Below are 16,453 nucleotides of genomic sequence, written 5' to 3'. Positions count from 1 at the left end.
CACACACACACACACACACACACACACACACCCCTTAGAGATTACCAATATACATTAGCTTAGTAAAGCCTCTGAGAAGTCTTGCATTAAGCTTGTTTAAATTTATGTAGCATAATGTCTAGCCTAGTTTCCCTAAATTATTTGACCATGGGATCAGGCTACCTTTACCTAGTAACATTTACTAACATGCTGTGGAACTAGAGTTTTGTGGAAAAGATTTTGGGAAACATTGTGTTAGAAAGCGTTTTTCTTTTCTTTTCTTTTTCTTTTTTTCTTTTTCTTTTTTTTTTTTTTTTTTTTGAGACAGAGCCTCGTTCTGTTGCACAATCTCAGCTCACTGCAACCTCTGCCTCCCAGGTTCAAGCAACTCTCCTGCCTCGGCCTCCTGAGTAGTTGGGGCTACAGGCACCCACCAGCACACCCGGCTAATTTTTGTATTTTTAGTAGAGATGAAGTTTCACCATGTTGGCCAGACTGGTCTCGAACTCCTGACCTCAGGTGATCCGTCTGCCTTGGCCTCCCAAAGTGCTGGGATTACAGGTGTGAGCCACCACGCCCAGTTAGAAAGTTCTTCTTTTTAATCAAGATGAAATCTGCTTCCCTGGAATTCTATCCACTGCTGGTGCCTCTCAGGCTGCCCTTTCCCTAATCTCTCTTCTGTAAGTATTCAGAGACAGCTATCCTCCCCTAACTTCCTCTTCTCCAGGCTCCTCGTTCCTTATTCCTTCAACCATTTTGTAGAGGGTATGGTTTCAAGCCCTTTCACTCTCCTGCTTATAGTTCAGTTTGTCATAGCCTCTTGGTTGAACACAGTCTCCAGGTCTGGGGAGAATCACCTCCTTTATGCTATGCTGTGTGGGCTCTTAACACAACTGCTATGGTTTAAATAACCCCACCTAAACTCATGTTGAAATTTGATTGCCAGAGAAAAATATATATATATTTGATTCCCATCATAACAATGTTGAGAGGCATGACCTTGAGGAGGTGATTAGGTCATGAAGGCTCTGCCCTCATGAATGGATTAATGCTGTTACTGCAGGAGTAGTTTGGTTATCATGGGAGTGAACTCGATAAAGAGGATAAGTTTGGCCCTGCTCTCTCTGTGTCTCGTGTGCTCAATTCTGCCTTCTGCCCTTCTACCATGTTATGACACAGCAAGAAGGCCCTTACCAGATGTCAGTGCCATGCTCTTGGCCTTCCCAGCTTCCAGAACCATGAGCCAAATAAGTATCTTTTCTTTATAAATTACCCAGTCTGTGATATTCTGTTATAGCAACAGAAAATGAACAAAGACAATAACCACAGGTTGTTTTTGCCTTTCTGGCAGCCATCTGATGTTGCTGATTTATTCTGAGCTCAATCAACTAAAACCTTGGAATCTTTTGCCAGGTCCAATGCTATCTGTTGCTGTCCAATGCTATCTCCTACATCCTGGTTTTGTGCAGCAGATTTTATGAACATAAGCACAGGATCTAACATTTATACCAGCTGAGTCTGGCCAATATGGCCCACTGCTACAGTCTCTCAATATCTTTTCAGTATAAATTATTTTTCTTCTTCTACACCTTTTCAATTCAGCCTCAAAACTGCAACATTTCCTCCAGGAAAGACCACTTTAGACTTTGGTGCTATTTCTCCTTGGTATCATGACAGGAGACCTTGGGAAAGGATATTTGGTCAGTGCTAGATTCTGTGAGGCTGAAGATCCTGGAAGCAGGGGATTCAGGGAAGGTATGGACCTCAGGAGCAAAGGATTCTAGGAAGGTGTGAACTGTGAACTCTAAGAGTAGGGGATTCTGGGAAGGTATGGGCCTCAGAAGCAAGGGATTCCAGAAAGGTGTGGAACTTGGGAGCTGGGGATTTTGGGAAGGTGGAGGTGCTGGGAGCAGGGAATTCTGGAAGGGTATGGGCTTGGGGAGCAGTGTATTTGGGGAGGTTTGCGCTCTGGGAGCAAGGCATTCTGGGAGAGTGTGAACCCTGTGAGCTGGTGACTCTGGGAGAGCCCAGGTCATGGGCACTGGGAACTTACCTTCAGGATCACCCACTGCATGAGGCCCACGTGGTAGAGAACCGATATGACACAGCTGAAGAAGACAATGATGGGCAGAACCTGCCGGGAAGGAGAGCATAGGACCACAGGTTAGAGGCAGGCAGGCTGCAGGGTGCCAGGCAGGGTCCAGGAGACCCCAGACAGCCCACTCCATCCCAGGCCTTGCCACTCAGATGCCTGACAGGATCTGGGAAGATGCTCTGAAATCAGTGCATGAAGTCCCAGGTGTTCCACATGCAGGGCCTCTTTGGAGGCAGTCTTGTCCTCTCGGCTCCCCTCTAAATAGTGACCAGCCACCAGACCATCCCTCTCTCCTCAGCACAGGTAGGCCTGTGCTGTGGTAGGGTGGGGCCTGAGTGAACCACTTTTATCTCCTGCTTCTTTGTCTCTAAAATGGGAGTAAAATGCCCACATCTGAGGGTCATTATGAGGGTGGCATTGTGCACCCTTCTCCATGAGCTCAATCCTTGGCCTCAGACTCTGGCCTTAACCTCCCTCTCGTGCTTTGGGCCTGAATGAGGGGACCCTCACCATTTTGGTACTCCACTTCCGCTCAGCACCAACAAGCTCAGAATTAGGCTTACCCCGGACCTGAGCCAGCATCTCCTCCCATCACCCCATCTCCTATTATGAGTATCAGGCTGAACACTCCTCTTCCTTCACTCCAAGCTCACCCATTCTCCCTTCAGAATTTCTCACACCCATTCCCTCCTTTCCAGGCCCATGGAAAAGGAGGTTGCTTTTCTGCACCCTGGTCTTTCTTTACTGTAGTCTGATGTTTAATAACAAACTGGCAAAAAACGGAGAGGTCTTTTAGTGGAAGACTAGTTGCATCACCTAGGATACAGACATACACCAGTGCACTAAAGGTCAGGAAACAAGAATGCAGAAACTCTCTATGGGCAGCTGTGGACTGATTTCCAAGATATGTTGTTAAATGAAAAAAAGAGAAGGTGTACCACAAGAGTGTATGCTATGCTGTTATGTGGGTTTAAAAACGGGGTCGGGGGTAGCCATGCATGGTGGCATGTGTCTATAGTCCCATCTACTCAGGAGGCTGAGGCAAGAGGATTGCTTGAGCCCGGGAGTTCAAGGCCAGGCTGGGCAACATAGTAAGGTCCCCTTCCTCTCCAAAAACATGTGTGTGAGGGGCATTGTGTGTGATCTTGTATGGGTGCAGGAATCATTAGAAGGATGTGCAAGAGGCCAGCAACAGCAGGTGCCTTGGGGAGGGAACTGGGTGCCTTGGGGGCCAGGGATGAGAGGAAGGTTTCTTTTTACCTTATACCATTTTGTGTTGGAATGTTTGCTCTATTCTGTGTCCTGTGTTCCCAACAGTTTAAAATAGTCATGTAGAACTGGTAATAGCATGGGAGCATTCTTACGCTACAATGTTAAGTGGGAAAATTGGATTATTAAAATTATAGAAAGAAGCACTCCCAAATAGTCAAAGAACTTGCCCTATGTGCTGGGGCTATGTAAATGTTGTTTTCTTTTTTCTTTATTTCTGAATTTCTCATCTGTTTCTACAATTTTTTTTTTTTTTTAGACAGAGTCTCACTCTGTTGCCCAGGCTGGAGTATAGTGGCACGATCTCGGCTCATTGCAGCCTCCGCCTCCTGGGTTCAAGTGATTCTCCTGCCTCAGCCTCCCAAGTAGCTGGGATTACAGGTGCTTGCTGTCATACCCAGCTAATTTTTGTATTTTTAGTAGAGACAAGGTTTCATCATGTTGGCCAGGCTGGTCTCGAACTCCTGACCTCAAGAGATCTGCCCGCCTCATTCTCCCAAAGTGCTGAGATTACAGGTGTCAGCCACCGCATTCAGCTATTCTTATAATTTTCAATAATAGGTGGACATTTCTCAAGGGAGGGAGCATAGGCAGGAGAGGTTTGTGGGAAGATCAGTTTGGTTTTGAACTTTGAATCTGAGATGCCTGTGGAATATCAAGCGGGCGGCTGGATAAAGGATTGGGAGCTGAGAGGGGAGATCTGGGCCAGGCCTTGGGGCTCTTTCTTAAGAAATACAGGTTGGCCCAGCATAGTGGTTCATGCCTTTAATTCCAGCATTTTGGGAGGCCAAGGCAGGAGGATTGCTTGAGCTCAGGAGTTTGAGGCCAGGCTAGGAAACAAAGCAAGGCCCCCATCTCTATACATACAAAATTTTTTTAAATAACTGGGCATGGTGGTACACACATGTGGTTCCAACTGCTCTGGAGGCTGAAGTGGGAGGATCACTGGATTCCAGGAGTTCGAGGCTGCAGTGAGTCATGATCATGGCACTGCACTACAGCCCAGTCAACAGAGTGAGACCCTATCTCTTAAAACAAAATTTTAAAAAAATTTAAAAAAGAAGGCCAGGCACGGTGGCTCACACCTGTAATCCCAGCACTTTGGGAGGCTGAGGTGGGTGGATCATTTGAGGTCAAGCGTTCGAGACCAGCTTGGCCAACACAGTGAAACCCCGTCTCTACTAAAAATACAAAAAAATAAACCAGGCATAGTGGCGGGCACCTATAATCCCAGCTACTAGGGAGGCCGAGGCACAAAAATTGCTTGAACCCAGGAGGCAGAGGTTGCAGTGAGCCGAGATCATCCCACTGCACCCCAGCCTGGGGTGACAGAGTGAGACCCTGTCTAAAAAAACAAAACAAAACAAACAAACAAGAAAAAAAAATTAGAAGAGGAACAACAACGACACGTAGAGATGGCTGGTGGATACAATTCACTGTGGAAATCACCCTGAGTGAGAAGCGCAGGGGCTAAGGACAGGGCCCTGTGGTCAGTGTGTCACTGAATGGTGACAGGGGAAGGAGAAGCCTGTGAAGGAGACAAAGAAATAGCCAAGGGCCGGAGGATGGCCAGGAGAGAGGCGGGATGGAAACCGAGGGGCAATTTTTCCAGAAGGAATAGTCACTAGCAGTTGTGTCAGGGGCATCAGAGAACTCTGGAAAGGTAAGGACTGAGCTAGACCCCTGGGACTTAGCAACTTGGAGGTGCCCATGATCTAGGTGACAGCAGTGTCAGAGGAGGGGTGGGGACTGAGGCTGATGTCAGTGAGCCAAGGTGGAAGTGGGACATGAAGAAGGAGAGACCACAAGAACGGACAGCCCTCGCAAGAAGCAGCACTGTGCTCACTGCTGGAGACTAGTGAGGGGCCCAGAAAGGGCTGCTTTTATTTTTTAAGGAGCGAGAGTCTTGAGCAACCAAATTTCGGCTCTAGTTCAAAGTGAACTGGGATTACAGAATGGACCCTGAAGAGAACGGAGACTCTGCCCCGGGCAGCTGGGAAGCAAGCCCTGCTGAGGCCTTTTCTTTCTCCTGTCCCTTCCCAGACCAATGCTGCAGGTGGTATCTGGATTTGCTCTGCTGTCATCTGTCACCAACTTCACTGTGGTGGGGAAGTCATCTGACAGAGAACACCAGAACTGGCTCAAGAAACCCTTTTCCTGCCCCATGACTCCTCCCCCCCCACCTCCCCGGGTCTAGAAACACCTCCAGCACGGGTATGATGACATCATTCCACCACTCCTGGGACTGAGACGCAGAGAGGGTCACGTACTGTCTAGACTGCTTGTCCAGTGGATCCTGAGAGAGACTGCCAGGCAGCTGGCAGGCCTGCAGGGATGGGCCCACGCCAGGAAGGAGAGTGCCTGGGGCATCAGGACCCCACTGCAGCATTGGGACTTTCTCCTGCCAGGAATCAAAAGATTTTCTATCTGTGAGATGGAGATTTATGGTGGAAAAGAAGCTATGTTTTGGATTAAGTGGAGACTGTCTAGGGAGGGGAGGGGAATAAAAGAGAAAAGAGGCGGCCCCAATTTTCTAAGGTAGGATAGAAAACTAAATAAGGTCCCTGTGGCCAATATCATCTTACAGCCAGGAAACACCTCTGGGGCCTGCAGGATGTGACATGGCAGAAGAACAGGGCAGCAGCTCAAGGCAGTGCTGCTGTGGAAAGGGGAGGCACGAGGGCCTGCCCTGGGTCAGGTCCCTACTATGTGGAGACTCATCAATCCTCATGGCATCTGTGGTGGATGTAACTGTCCCCACTTCACAAATGGGCACACGGAGGCTGTGAGATCTTGGCTACCCACCCGAGGTCACATACCTGCAAAGAGGCAGATGTACCTCCCAGGCACCATGCAGATTGCCAAGGTCCTGCCATGCCCCTTGGGAGCATGCCCCTTGGGAACAGTCCTGGAGGCTTGTTTCTCTGCCTTCAGGGGCAGCATGCATCCCTGCTGGAAACTGAATGTCTGTGTCCCCCTGAATTCATATATTGAAACCTAATTCCCTAGGTGATGGTATTAGCAGGTGGAGCCTTTGGGGGGTGATTAGGTTATGAGGGTGGAGCCCTCATGAATGGGATTAGTGCCCTTATAAAAGAGGCCACATGCCAGGCACAGTGGCTCACACCTGTAATCCCAGCATTTTGGGAGGCTGAGGCCAGAGGATTCCTTGAGTTCAGGAGTTCAAGACCAGCCTGGCAACATAGTAAGACCCTGTCTCTACCAAAATTCAAAAAATTAGCTAGGCATGATGGTATGCGCCTGTAGTCCCAGCTATTCTGGAGGCTGAGGCAGGAGGATCACGAGCCCAGGAGATGGAGGCTGCAGCAAGCAGTGATCACACCGCTGCACTCCAGCCTGGGCAACAGAGTGAGATCCTGTCTCAAAAAGATAAAAAGAAAAACCAAAAGAGGCTCCAGAGAGCTCCCTCACCTCTTTTACCATGTGAGGACACAGACGACCAAGTGGGCAGAGAGCAAAGTGGGCCTCAACAGAATTCAACCTTGCAGGGACCCTGATCTCAGACTTCCAGAAGTGTGAGAAATAAATTTCTGTGGCTTGTAACCACCCAGTGTATGGTTTTCATTATGGCCTCCTCGACGGACTAAGGCAGTCCCCTTCAAGGAAGAGCCAAGTAAGTCCTGACCACTGCCTTGTAGAAATGGCTTTGGAGGCTGGTCCTGCTAGTACCATAACTCAAGGAAGAAGGATATTCTAGCTCTTCTAGGCCACTGGTTCTCAGCACGTGGACCAGCAGCACCTCTGAGAATTTGCTAGAAATATTTTGGATTTAATAGGTCTACAGTGGGGCCTGATGTTTGGCCTTTCCAGATGCTGCTGGTGCAGCTGACCTGGACACCACACTCTGACAACCACAGCCCTGGAGCCTAGATTAGACACTCTGAGCAAACTTCATCACCTGGGCCAAGAAATAGGCTTTGAAGGCCAGACAAAACCCACTAAGGACATGGCCTGCTTCCTCCTCTCCCTGGAGGAAGCTGAGCCAGGGCTCCTGCTGACTTCCTAAGGCTGTCTGGGCAAACCCTCATGTCCCCAGACCCCAAGGCCTGAGCACTGTCGACAGTGCCCTGTCACCAGCCCCAGGCCACAGTGAGCCACAAAAACCCAAAGTTGGAAGATGCTCGGGGCAGCAGCCGCGGTGCACACTGTACCAGTGCCATCGCCAGAAAGTGGAAGGGACTCAAGTCCAAAACAGTTGCATTTCTGGCTGTCCCCTAGCTACACCTCCTGATTTCCTGTTTGTGCCATCCCTTTGCCCAGAATGGCCTCAGCACTCTGCCCCTCATTACTATTTCTGCCTGGATCCCAGATTTTCAACAATGCCTCCTGCCTCAGCTGTCCCATCTCCCTTCTTTCAGCCATCCCACCCCAGGCTTCACTTACTTCCCATTCCCTTCAATGAAAACCATGCTCACTAAGGTTACCGGTTACCCCTTAACTACCAAATCCAATGATACCTTTTGGTCCTTATTTGATCTTTGTGTGTGTGTGTGTGTGCAAAATTTGGCACTGTTAACCACTGGGGATTACAAGTCTATGTCAGACATCCCGAAACTCTCAGGAGATGAAGACATTTTCCTTGACCCTAGGGGTTCCTCCAGAGAAATGTGAGCAGCACTGCTGAGCTTAGCAGTGGGTGCTTGTTCCGGAGGCTAGAACAATAGTGAAAGAATGAGAGTCTGCTCCCGGGTCAGCCAGACCCAGGGGAGTATGATCATGCGGGTGGAAAGTTACTAGAAGGGAGTCGAAGCCAAGGTGGAATGACTAATCCAGCTGATCCAGCCAAGGGGTGACTGCCACGTCCACATCCACTGTACTGGACTCCAGGCCCAGGGCAGGCTGAGGGCTGAGGAAGCCCCAGGGAGAGACTTTACTTCCCCCCAGAAGAGAGCAGCTGGACCATGGCCCAGCAGGAAGCAGCTTGGATTCTGAAAATCTGAGTGAGCTCAGAGAAGACTTCCCCAGGCTGAAATTGGCCAAAGGCCTTGGACTAGGTCTGTATGATTCATAGAAAGAACAGAGAGAACGTCCTGAGTCTTCTGTTCAGCTCAGCATTCAACAAAACCACCCCTACCTTGAGGGCAAATTCCAAGCATATGTGTGTGATACAGGGGAGAGTGGGAGGCTGAATAAAATGTTGTGATTAGTGAGAAAGAGAATTCTGTGGCCATGAAGCATTTATCCTAGTCCTCCTTCATCTTTCCCAGCATTGCTAAGGATGGCGCATCAGCCAATACACTATCCAGGAATTTGTCCAGAGGACAGGGCCTACCAGAGGCCAGGAAACTGCTAGTGTTTGGCTGGGAAATGCTGAGGCTGGTTAATGATAAACCCAGCTCACTATTGTTTTTATCTTAACTGAACATTCCACTTCAAAGTTTTTTGACACCACTGATGCATCTTTTTCCACTTCCTCTTCCTCTTCCTCCTCCTCCTCTTCCTCTTCCTTTTCCTCCTCTTCTTCTTCTTCTTCTTTTTTTTTTTTTTTTTTGAGACGGAGTCTCGCTCTGTCGCCCAGCCTGGAGTGCAATGGCCGGATCTCAGCTCACTGCAAGCTCCACCTCCCGGGTTTACGCCATTCTCCTGCCTCAGCCTCCGGAGTAGCTGGGACTACAGGCGCCCGCCACCTCTCCCGGCTAGTTTTTTGTATTTTTTAGTAGAGACGGGGTTTCACCGTGTTAGCCAGGATGGTCTTGATCTCCTGACCTCGTGATCCACCCGTCTCGGCCTCCCAAAGTGCTGGGATTACAGGCTTGAGCCACCGCGCCCGGCCGCTTTTTTTTTTTTTGACAGAGTCTCGCTCTGTTGCCTGGGCTGGAGTGCAGTGGTACGATCTCTGCTCACTGCAACCTCTTGAACCTCTGCTCACTTGAACCTCTCCCGGGTTCAAGTCATTCTCTTGCCTCAGCCTCCTGAGTAGCTGGAATTACAAGCACCCGCCACCATGCCTGGCTAATTTTTGTATTTTTAGTAGGGATGGGGTTTCACTATATTGGCCAGGCTGGTCTCGAATCCCTGAACTCAAGTCATCAGACCACCTCAGCCTCCCAAAGTACTGGCATTACAGGCGTGAGCCACCACACCCAGCCTAATGGCTACATTTTTAAATGATCATTTTTGTTATTCAGAGTGTTTTTGTATTGGAGGAGAGACATGAGGCCGCTGATTTCTGCTGATAGTATGAGGAAGAATACATCCCTTAACCAGAAGTCCAGTGAAGGGGGTCTAGTTCTGGCTCTGCCCTAACTCACTGTGCCATTGTAGCTAGTTCACTGCTCCTCTCTGGGGCTTGGCTGGACCATCAGTAATACAAAAGGGAGGCCCAAACGTCACTGAACTCCCTCCTGGTACCAACAGTCAAGGAATCCATGATTCTAAAGGGTGATTCTGGGAGAGATACAAGCAGCGGGTGTGCACACATCCTTCCAGAAAGGGAGGCAGGATTTGAGGAGACACAGCTAATGTGGCCAGGGGGCAGACGCAGAGGCAAGCCCAGCTATGACGCAGGAGAGATGCTGGCTGGTGGTGGGCGGGGGAAGGGGCGCTGGCGGACAGCAGCTGCGTGGCCTGCCCAGCACCTCTTCCCCTGCTTTTTGGCTAACGAGGCTTTAATTTCCCTTTGGGAAACAGCTTACATGCCCGTCCACTGAACTCTGCCCTGCACTGCGGACACGCTAGTATTTTCTCACCTCCACGCTTTGCCCAAGCCATTTCCTCTTCCTGTCTAGCTCAGTGTGTCCAAATCTCTTCTGTCCTAAACTCCATATCAAATGCCACCTCCTCAAGGAGTCTCCCTCATGGTCTCTTGTTGGAAGAATCTCTCCTTATAGGCACTCCTCAGGCCCCTCCTTTATTGCACTTGAACCCAGCTGCCTGGGGAGGCTGAACTGCAGAGTGTCGGGTGTGTGTGTGTTTGTTTTGTTGAGACAGAGTTCCGCTCTTGTTGCCCAGGCTGGAGTGCAATGGCACGATCTCGGCTCATGGCAACCTTCGCCTCCTAGGTTCAAGCGATTCTCCTGCCTCAGCCTCCCGAGTAGCTGGGATTACAGGCATGCCACCACACCCCGCTAATTTTGTATTTTTAGTGGAGACAGGGTTTCTCCATGTCGGTCAGGCTGGTCTCAAACTACCAACCTCAGGTGATCCGCCTGCCTCGGCCTCCCAAAGTGCTAGGATTACAGGCATGAGCCACCGTGCCTGGCTGAGTGTGTGTGTTTTAAAGTATGAGAAGCTGCGGGAACCTCCCTGCCTCCTGCCTGGGTGGACGCCGGAAGTCACCCTAAAGCAGACCTTACTGGTCTTTTCTGAAACCTCAGTACCCCCGTACTGGTTATGCAAAGGTAAGGGAGCAGCTGCTCGTTACCCTAAAAGAATATGGTATTAGGGGCCTTTGCGGGGCTGACATAGGTTCCCCCTCCCAATATTCTCCCTATACAGAACTGGTCTCAGAAAACATGATGGGCAAGTATGCCCAGGGGGCAAGAAGACTTCAGAGAAGATAGGAACCTGGGCCCCTCCCTTTCCTCCTAGGGCTGACAGTGTTAGACTGGACATTCCCTAGGGAGTCTGCTGGCACAAGAGATGCTAAGGCTCCAAGGGGAACTCACCAGAGGTCAGGGTCAGGGGTAGGCAGGAGGGTCTGAACTCCTGACATGGCTCAACGCCAGTCCGGAAGTCCATAGCCAAGTCCATGGCTTGGGCCAAAAGTCTCCTGGGTCCAAGACCCCCAGCAGGTGGGGAGGCTCTGGGAACAGTGGCCAGCATAATGAAAAACAGCAGAAACCTCTAGAACCTGCACATGGGGTCTTGCATAGCAGCTCCATGGTGATGGTGGTCCCGGATGTACCAAGAGTGGGTAGCCCTGATTTTCCTCTCAGTGCCATGCATCAGTGGCAGAAAACTGGGGTCAGCTACTGGGTAAGTGGGGCCCCAAGTCTCTCTCTTTTGCCTGGCAAGTGGAGCTTAAGCCTAGAGCAAGCTGGTCTTAGACAACTGGAGTGTAAGGCAGGCAGAGGAGGGCTACACTAGAGTTCTTACTAAACAAGGCATTTCAGTGCTTAAACAGTTAACTGGGGAAAAAAGAAATACATCCACAGCTCCACCCAGAACAGTGAAGGGTCCCACCGGCAGCGTCCTCATCCTTTGCACAGGCTGCTTTGTTTTTAAATTAGGGTTGAGGCTCCACCGTTAGATAATAAGTTCTTTGAAACAGAACAGTGCCTTTATCTCCATTTCCCCTATAATATTTTGCAGTGCAGTAAATGCACAATAGATTTTTGTTGGAAGAAAGAAAGGAAGGATGGATGGAGGCAGGGAGGGAGGAGGGAAGGTGGGATCATAGGTCTAGGAGGACACGAAGGAAGGAGCTATTGCAGCGGGACTAGTAAGGGCTGGCTTCCTGGCAGAGGTGGCCTGTGAGGGGCCCTGAAGGAGGAGCACCTGAGAGGATCATTTGAGCCTAAGCCTTCCTGGAAACTGCTCTTTCTAGATGCAGAGTCTCTGCAGCACATCAGGGGCTAAGGTCTCAGCAGGAGTTATCCCCATGACCCCTACCCCCACTTCTTGTCCTCAGCTACTCAGTAATTCTATAATTTAGAGGGTCATCTCTAAGAAAAAAACATACAGAAATATCTTACTTTTGCAAATTTTACAAAATATAGTAAAAACATCTCATGAGGTGAACATTGCTGGGCCCCTCCCGGGCTCCAGACTTAAGGTTCACTAACTTCCCAGTACGGCGACCTCTGCCCATAGGACTCCCCCCTTCCACCTGGGCCCCCACCATGCCCAGACTCCCCTCTAGCTGGAGTCGTTGGGCAGTGGCTGCTAAAGGCCTCTGGGACCCTGAGTCAAGCTGACCTGAAAGGCAAAGACATCCTTGACCAGCGCCTCCCCAAACACGAAGCTGGAGCCGGCCTCCGTGTAGCTCAGGAAGATCTGAAAGAAAAATGCAAAACAAAAACAGGCAGTGAGGCTGGAAAGGGAGGAGGGAGGAAGCAGCGACCAGAGACAGGCGGTTTGGCCCAGGGACGTAGTCCCCCCAGGCTCTTATTGGGGTGGGCACCACCTGGCAAGGAGTGTTAAAGCTACCGCCGCGGGCACTCGCTCCTAAGCATATGTGCCAAAGAGACACCTTTTTGGTCAATTTTAAAGACATGCTCTGTAGGCTGGGTGCAGTGGCTCACACCTGTAATCTCAGCACTTTGGGAGGCCAAGGCAGGCGGATCACCTGAGGTCAGGAGTTCGAGACCAGTTGGCAAACATGGTGAAACCCCGTCTCTGCTAAAAATACAAAAATTACCCGAGCGTGGTGGTGGGCGCCTGTAATCTCAGCTACTCGGGAGGCTGAGGCAGGAAAATTGCTTGAACCCAGGAGGCAGAGGTTGCAGTGAGCTGAGCTTGTGCCACTGCACTGCAGCCTGGGCAACAGAGCGAGACTCTGTCTCAAAAAAAATAAAAAGAAATGCTCTGACAGTTGTTAGGACAATAAAGAAGAGACAATGGAAGTAACCATGAGACGTGTGAAGAAGGCAGTGCCTTTTGTGCCTGCTCAGGTCCCTGACAACCAACGGCAAAGCCTCCCCTCATCTTGTCCCCATCCCGGGCTTGTGGCCTTGGAGTCTGAGCCCAGCCACGCTTCTATAGGAGACCTGTGTTATATCCTGAACTTGCAATGTGACTGCAGGGGCAGCAAGTCATTTCTCTTGTTCGGGCCTCAGTGTTCCCATCTATAAAATGGGGACATAGCCAGAAAAGCAACTCTCTGTCTTTTCCTCCACACCCTGTGCAGTTACTCTCAGCGAGGCCAGCAGGTGTGCACATTCCTGGACCGGCAGGGTTCTCATGCTCCCCCCTGCACAGAGCACAGGGAACTGCAAGCTGGTGAGAGGGAGGTAAGTAGATTAACCTATTTAACCTATGTCCTTGATAATTTATATTTTTTTAAGTGTTAAAAACACAAAAATTAGCCGGGTGTAGTGGCTCACACCTATAGTCGCAGCTACTCAGGAGGCTGAGGTGGGAGCATCCCTTGAGTCTAGGAAGTCGAGGCTGCAATGAGCTAAGATCACGCCACCGCACTCCAGTCTGAGTGATGGAAGTGAAACCCTGTCTCAAAACTAAACTAAACTAATCTAAACTAAACTAAAATAAAATAAAAGAAGGTCAGCGTGGTGGCTTATGCCTGTAATCCCAGCACTTTGGGAGGCCAAGGGAGGCAGATTACTTGAGCCCAGGACTTTGAGACCAGCCTTGGCAACGTGGTAAAACTCTGTCTCTACCAAAAATAGAAAAAGTAGCTAGTCTCATAACCTGGTTTCAAAATAAATAAACAAATAAATAGATTTTAAAAATTCTAAGTGTTAAATAAAGGAGACCATTGGTTTGGACTGAGCTCCTGCACTTCGCCCAACAGACCAAACCAAAATGGAATCGCTCATGCTATAAAGTTCCACATCACAAGTCAAAACTAAGCTGTCTCCTGACCTTCCAAAAAACCAGGGGAATGAGACATATAGCCATATCCCCAAATGCAGCATGACAAGCAGTCCCCTCAGTTTTGACCTTTACAAGGAAAGTGACCTTGAAACAAGCAATCTGCTTTTTGTTTTCTGTTTCTGCTTTCTTCAGCCTTTCTCTGTCTATAAAGCCAACCTCCTCTGCCCAACTCATCGGAACACTCACTCTATTTTTATAGAATGAGGTGTTGCCTCATTCTAAAATCACAAGTAAAAGCCAATTAAGATCTTTAAACTAAATTTGTTATAATTTTCTTTGGACAAAAGTAAATCATGATAGTTGTACAACAGTGTGCATGAATTTAATGACACTTAAAAGTGGTTAAAATGGTCAATTTTATGTTCTGTATATTTTACCAAAATAAAAAACAAAATTGGTTGGGCACCATGGCTCAAGATGAGATCACTTGAGCCCAGGAGTTCGAGACCAGCCTGGGCAACATAGGGAGACCCTGTATCTACAAAAAAAAAAGAAAAGAAAAAGAAAAAGAAAAAATATGTTTTAATTAGCTTGGCATGGTGGCTTACACCTGTAGTCCCAGCTACTCAATACTGGGGAGGCTGAGGTGGGAGGATCACTTGAGCCCAGGATGTCAAGGCTGCAGTGAGCCATATTCACACCACTGCACTCAGCCTGGATGCCAGAGCAAGACTGTTTCAAAACAAAACAAAATGGGCCCAGGTGTGGTGGCTCACGCCTGTAATCCCAGCAATTTGGGAGGCCAAGGCAAGCAAATCGTCTGAGGTCAGGAGTTCGAGACCAGCCTGGCCAACATGGTGAAACCCTGTCTTTACTAAAAATACAAACATTAGCCGGGCATGGTGGTGGGTGCCTGTAATCCCAGCTACTGGGCAGGCTGAGGCAGGAGAACTGCTTGAACCAGGGAGGCAGAGGTTGCAGTGAGCCAAGATTGTGCCACTGCATTCCAGCCTGGGTGACAAAAGTGAGACCCTGTCTTGAAAAAAAAAAGCAACAACAGAATAAAAATGTATGACTTCAATACACATTATTTTTAAACACATACACACAGAAGTAAATCATTTGCAGATTTGGGGAGATTTTTTTTAAAGCACTTTTAACTATTACAATTTCCAAGTCACTGCTGATTGCAGACCCAGCCTCTGAAAAGACTACTTTATTGGGGCCTCAGTGCCAGGTGTGAGGGAAGTGGCAGCTGCACTGCCCGGGCCCCAGCTACCCACCTGGTATGGAGCCCCCAGTCTACCCTACCCTCCAGGTCCCAAGCCATCTCTATGGCCTCACCACCCACTTTTCGCCCTGCCAAGTGGCTTCTCCCCTCACCACCCACTTTTCGCCCTGCCAAGTGGCTTCTCCCCTACTCCCAGTAACCTAAGATGCTCTGGGCATCCAGGTCCCATGTACCTACCCGGATCTGCTCGCCCAGCCACTGGAACGCAATAAATCCTGGCTCTGTTCTGATGACGAGGAGTCCAAGTACAAACTGCAGTCCAAGTCCCCAAGACACGGCCCGCCAGGACACCTGCCACCCCACCCCACGGAAAGGTGAGTTCAGCTCCTTGAGGGATGGTCAGGGAGCTGGGTGGGGGTAAGAGCAGGGGGCACTGGCTACCGAGGGAGCCCAGGAGCATTGGCCTGCCCCGAGAATGGGGCTGGAGCCAGACAGAGTACTAGGCCTGTTGCCTAGTACTGTTGCCTGATCCCTCCCTGGGATTCAGAACAGGCCATGTGCTTGGCAGGAATGGACCTGGGCAGTGGGCAGGGGTGGGCCAAGATTCTAACCAAGAACTCAGGTGAAACCTGACCAGCCTTGGGCATGCCACGGCACTTCGTCTCCTGGTCATCACTGCCAGAGATGTGGCCTGGGGCTCTGGCCTCAGGATCAGCACCAGACTGCTCCGGGCCCAGCTCCTCTCCAGCTCGTGTGAACCCTGTCTGCCTGACCATCTCCAATCTCTCCTCCACAGGCTGGGCTCCCATCCACCTCAACCCCAACTCTCTCCATGCCCACACCCCCTGCCCCTCCCAGCAGATGACAGCTGGGCTCCTCAGGTTGCTGTTCCCTGATCAGCATTTAATAATTCCTTAGCAGCAAGTCCAAGCTCTGGTGTGCATCCTTCTGGGAGGCTTGGCGGTAGCCTGGGGAAGGTGGTAGCCACACTGTGAAACAGGGAGGGATCCTGATGCTACAGAGGCAGAGAGAGAAGGTTCTATCTGCCCATGGCAGGGACCTCCCAAATGGGTGCATGCCTGCCTTAGTATACATCAGATTTTAGTACACATCAGAATTTAGTACACATTAGAATGTAGTCTATATCAGAATTTAGTCTACATCAGAATTTAGTACACATCAGAATTGTGCTTGCTGACAGGATGATTGCTGCCCTTGCCCCTGAGTTTCTAATGCAGTGGGCCTAGGGTGGGGCCTAAGAAGTTACATTTCTGGTAAGTTCCGTGGAGGCACTGCTGCCATTGGTCTGGGGCGCAGACTTTGAGAAGCACTATTTTAAGCTAATGATTCCAGGAAACCCTTGGCTCTGCAGACAGACTGGAGCTCTGGCCTGTGTTTTCTGTGGTTGGGGTGGAGGTAGT

The 16,453-nt window shown here is 49.8% G+C and overlaps 1 protein-coding gene across 4 annotated transcripts in view; it reads right to left on the bottom strand.

Annotated features, from left to right (window-relative positions):
- Positions 1-16,453, bottom strand: part of LOC105464705 (solute carrier family 28 member 1) — a 68,164-nt gene that overhangs the window by 25,178 nt on the left and 26,533 nt on the right. For all 4 annotated transcript variants that reach the window (XR_011626230.1, XM_071100779.1, XM_071100777.1 and 1 more), the window contains exons 8-10: positions 15,270-15,383; positions 12,224-12,301; positions 2,033-2,113 (exon numbers count right to left, since the gene is read on the bottom strand). Coding sequence is in view for 3 of the 4 variants with exons in the window: in XM_071100779.1 (XP_070956880.1) it covers positions 2,033-2,113; positions 12,224-12,301; positions 15,270-15,383 (273 nt within the window). In the remaining variant the exon portion in view is untranslated. The remainder of the gene's footprint in view (positions 1-2,032; positions 2,114-12,223; positions 12,302-15,269; positions 15,384-16,453) is intronic.

Source organism: Macaca nemestrina, chromosome 7 (genome assembly GCF_043159975.1).
Source record: "Macaca nemestrina isolate mMacNem1 chromosome 7, mMacNem.hap1, whole genome shotgun sequence".
NCBI classification, from domain to species: domain Eukaryota; kingdom Metazoa; phylum Chordata; class Mammalia; order Primates; family Cercopithecidae; genus Macaca; species Macaca nemestrina.
The sequence above is the reverse complement of the archived record's forward strand: the minus strand, read 5'-3'. Positions and strand labels throughout refer to the sequence as shown.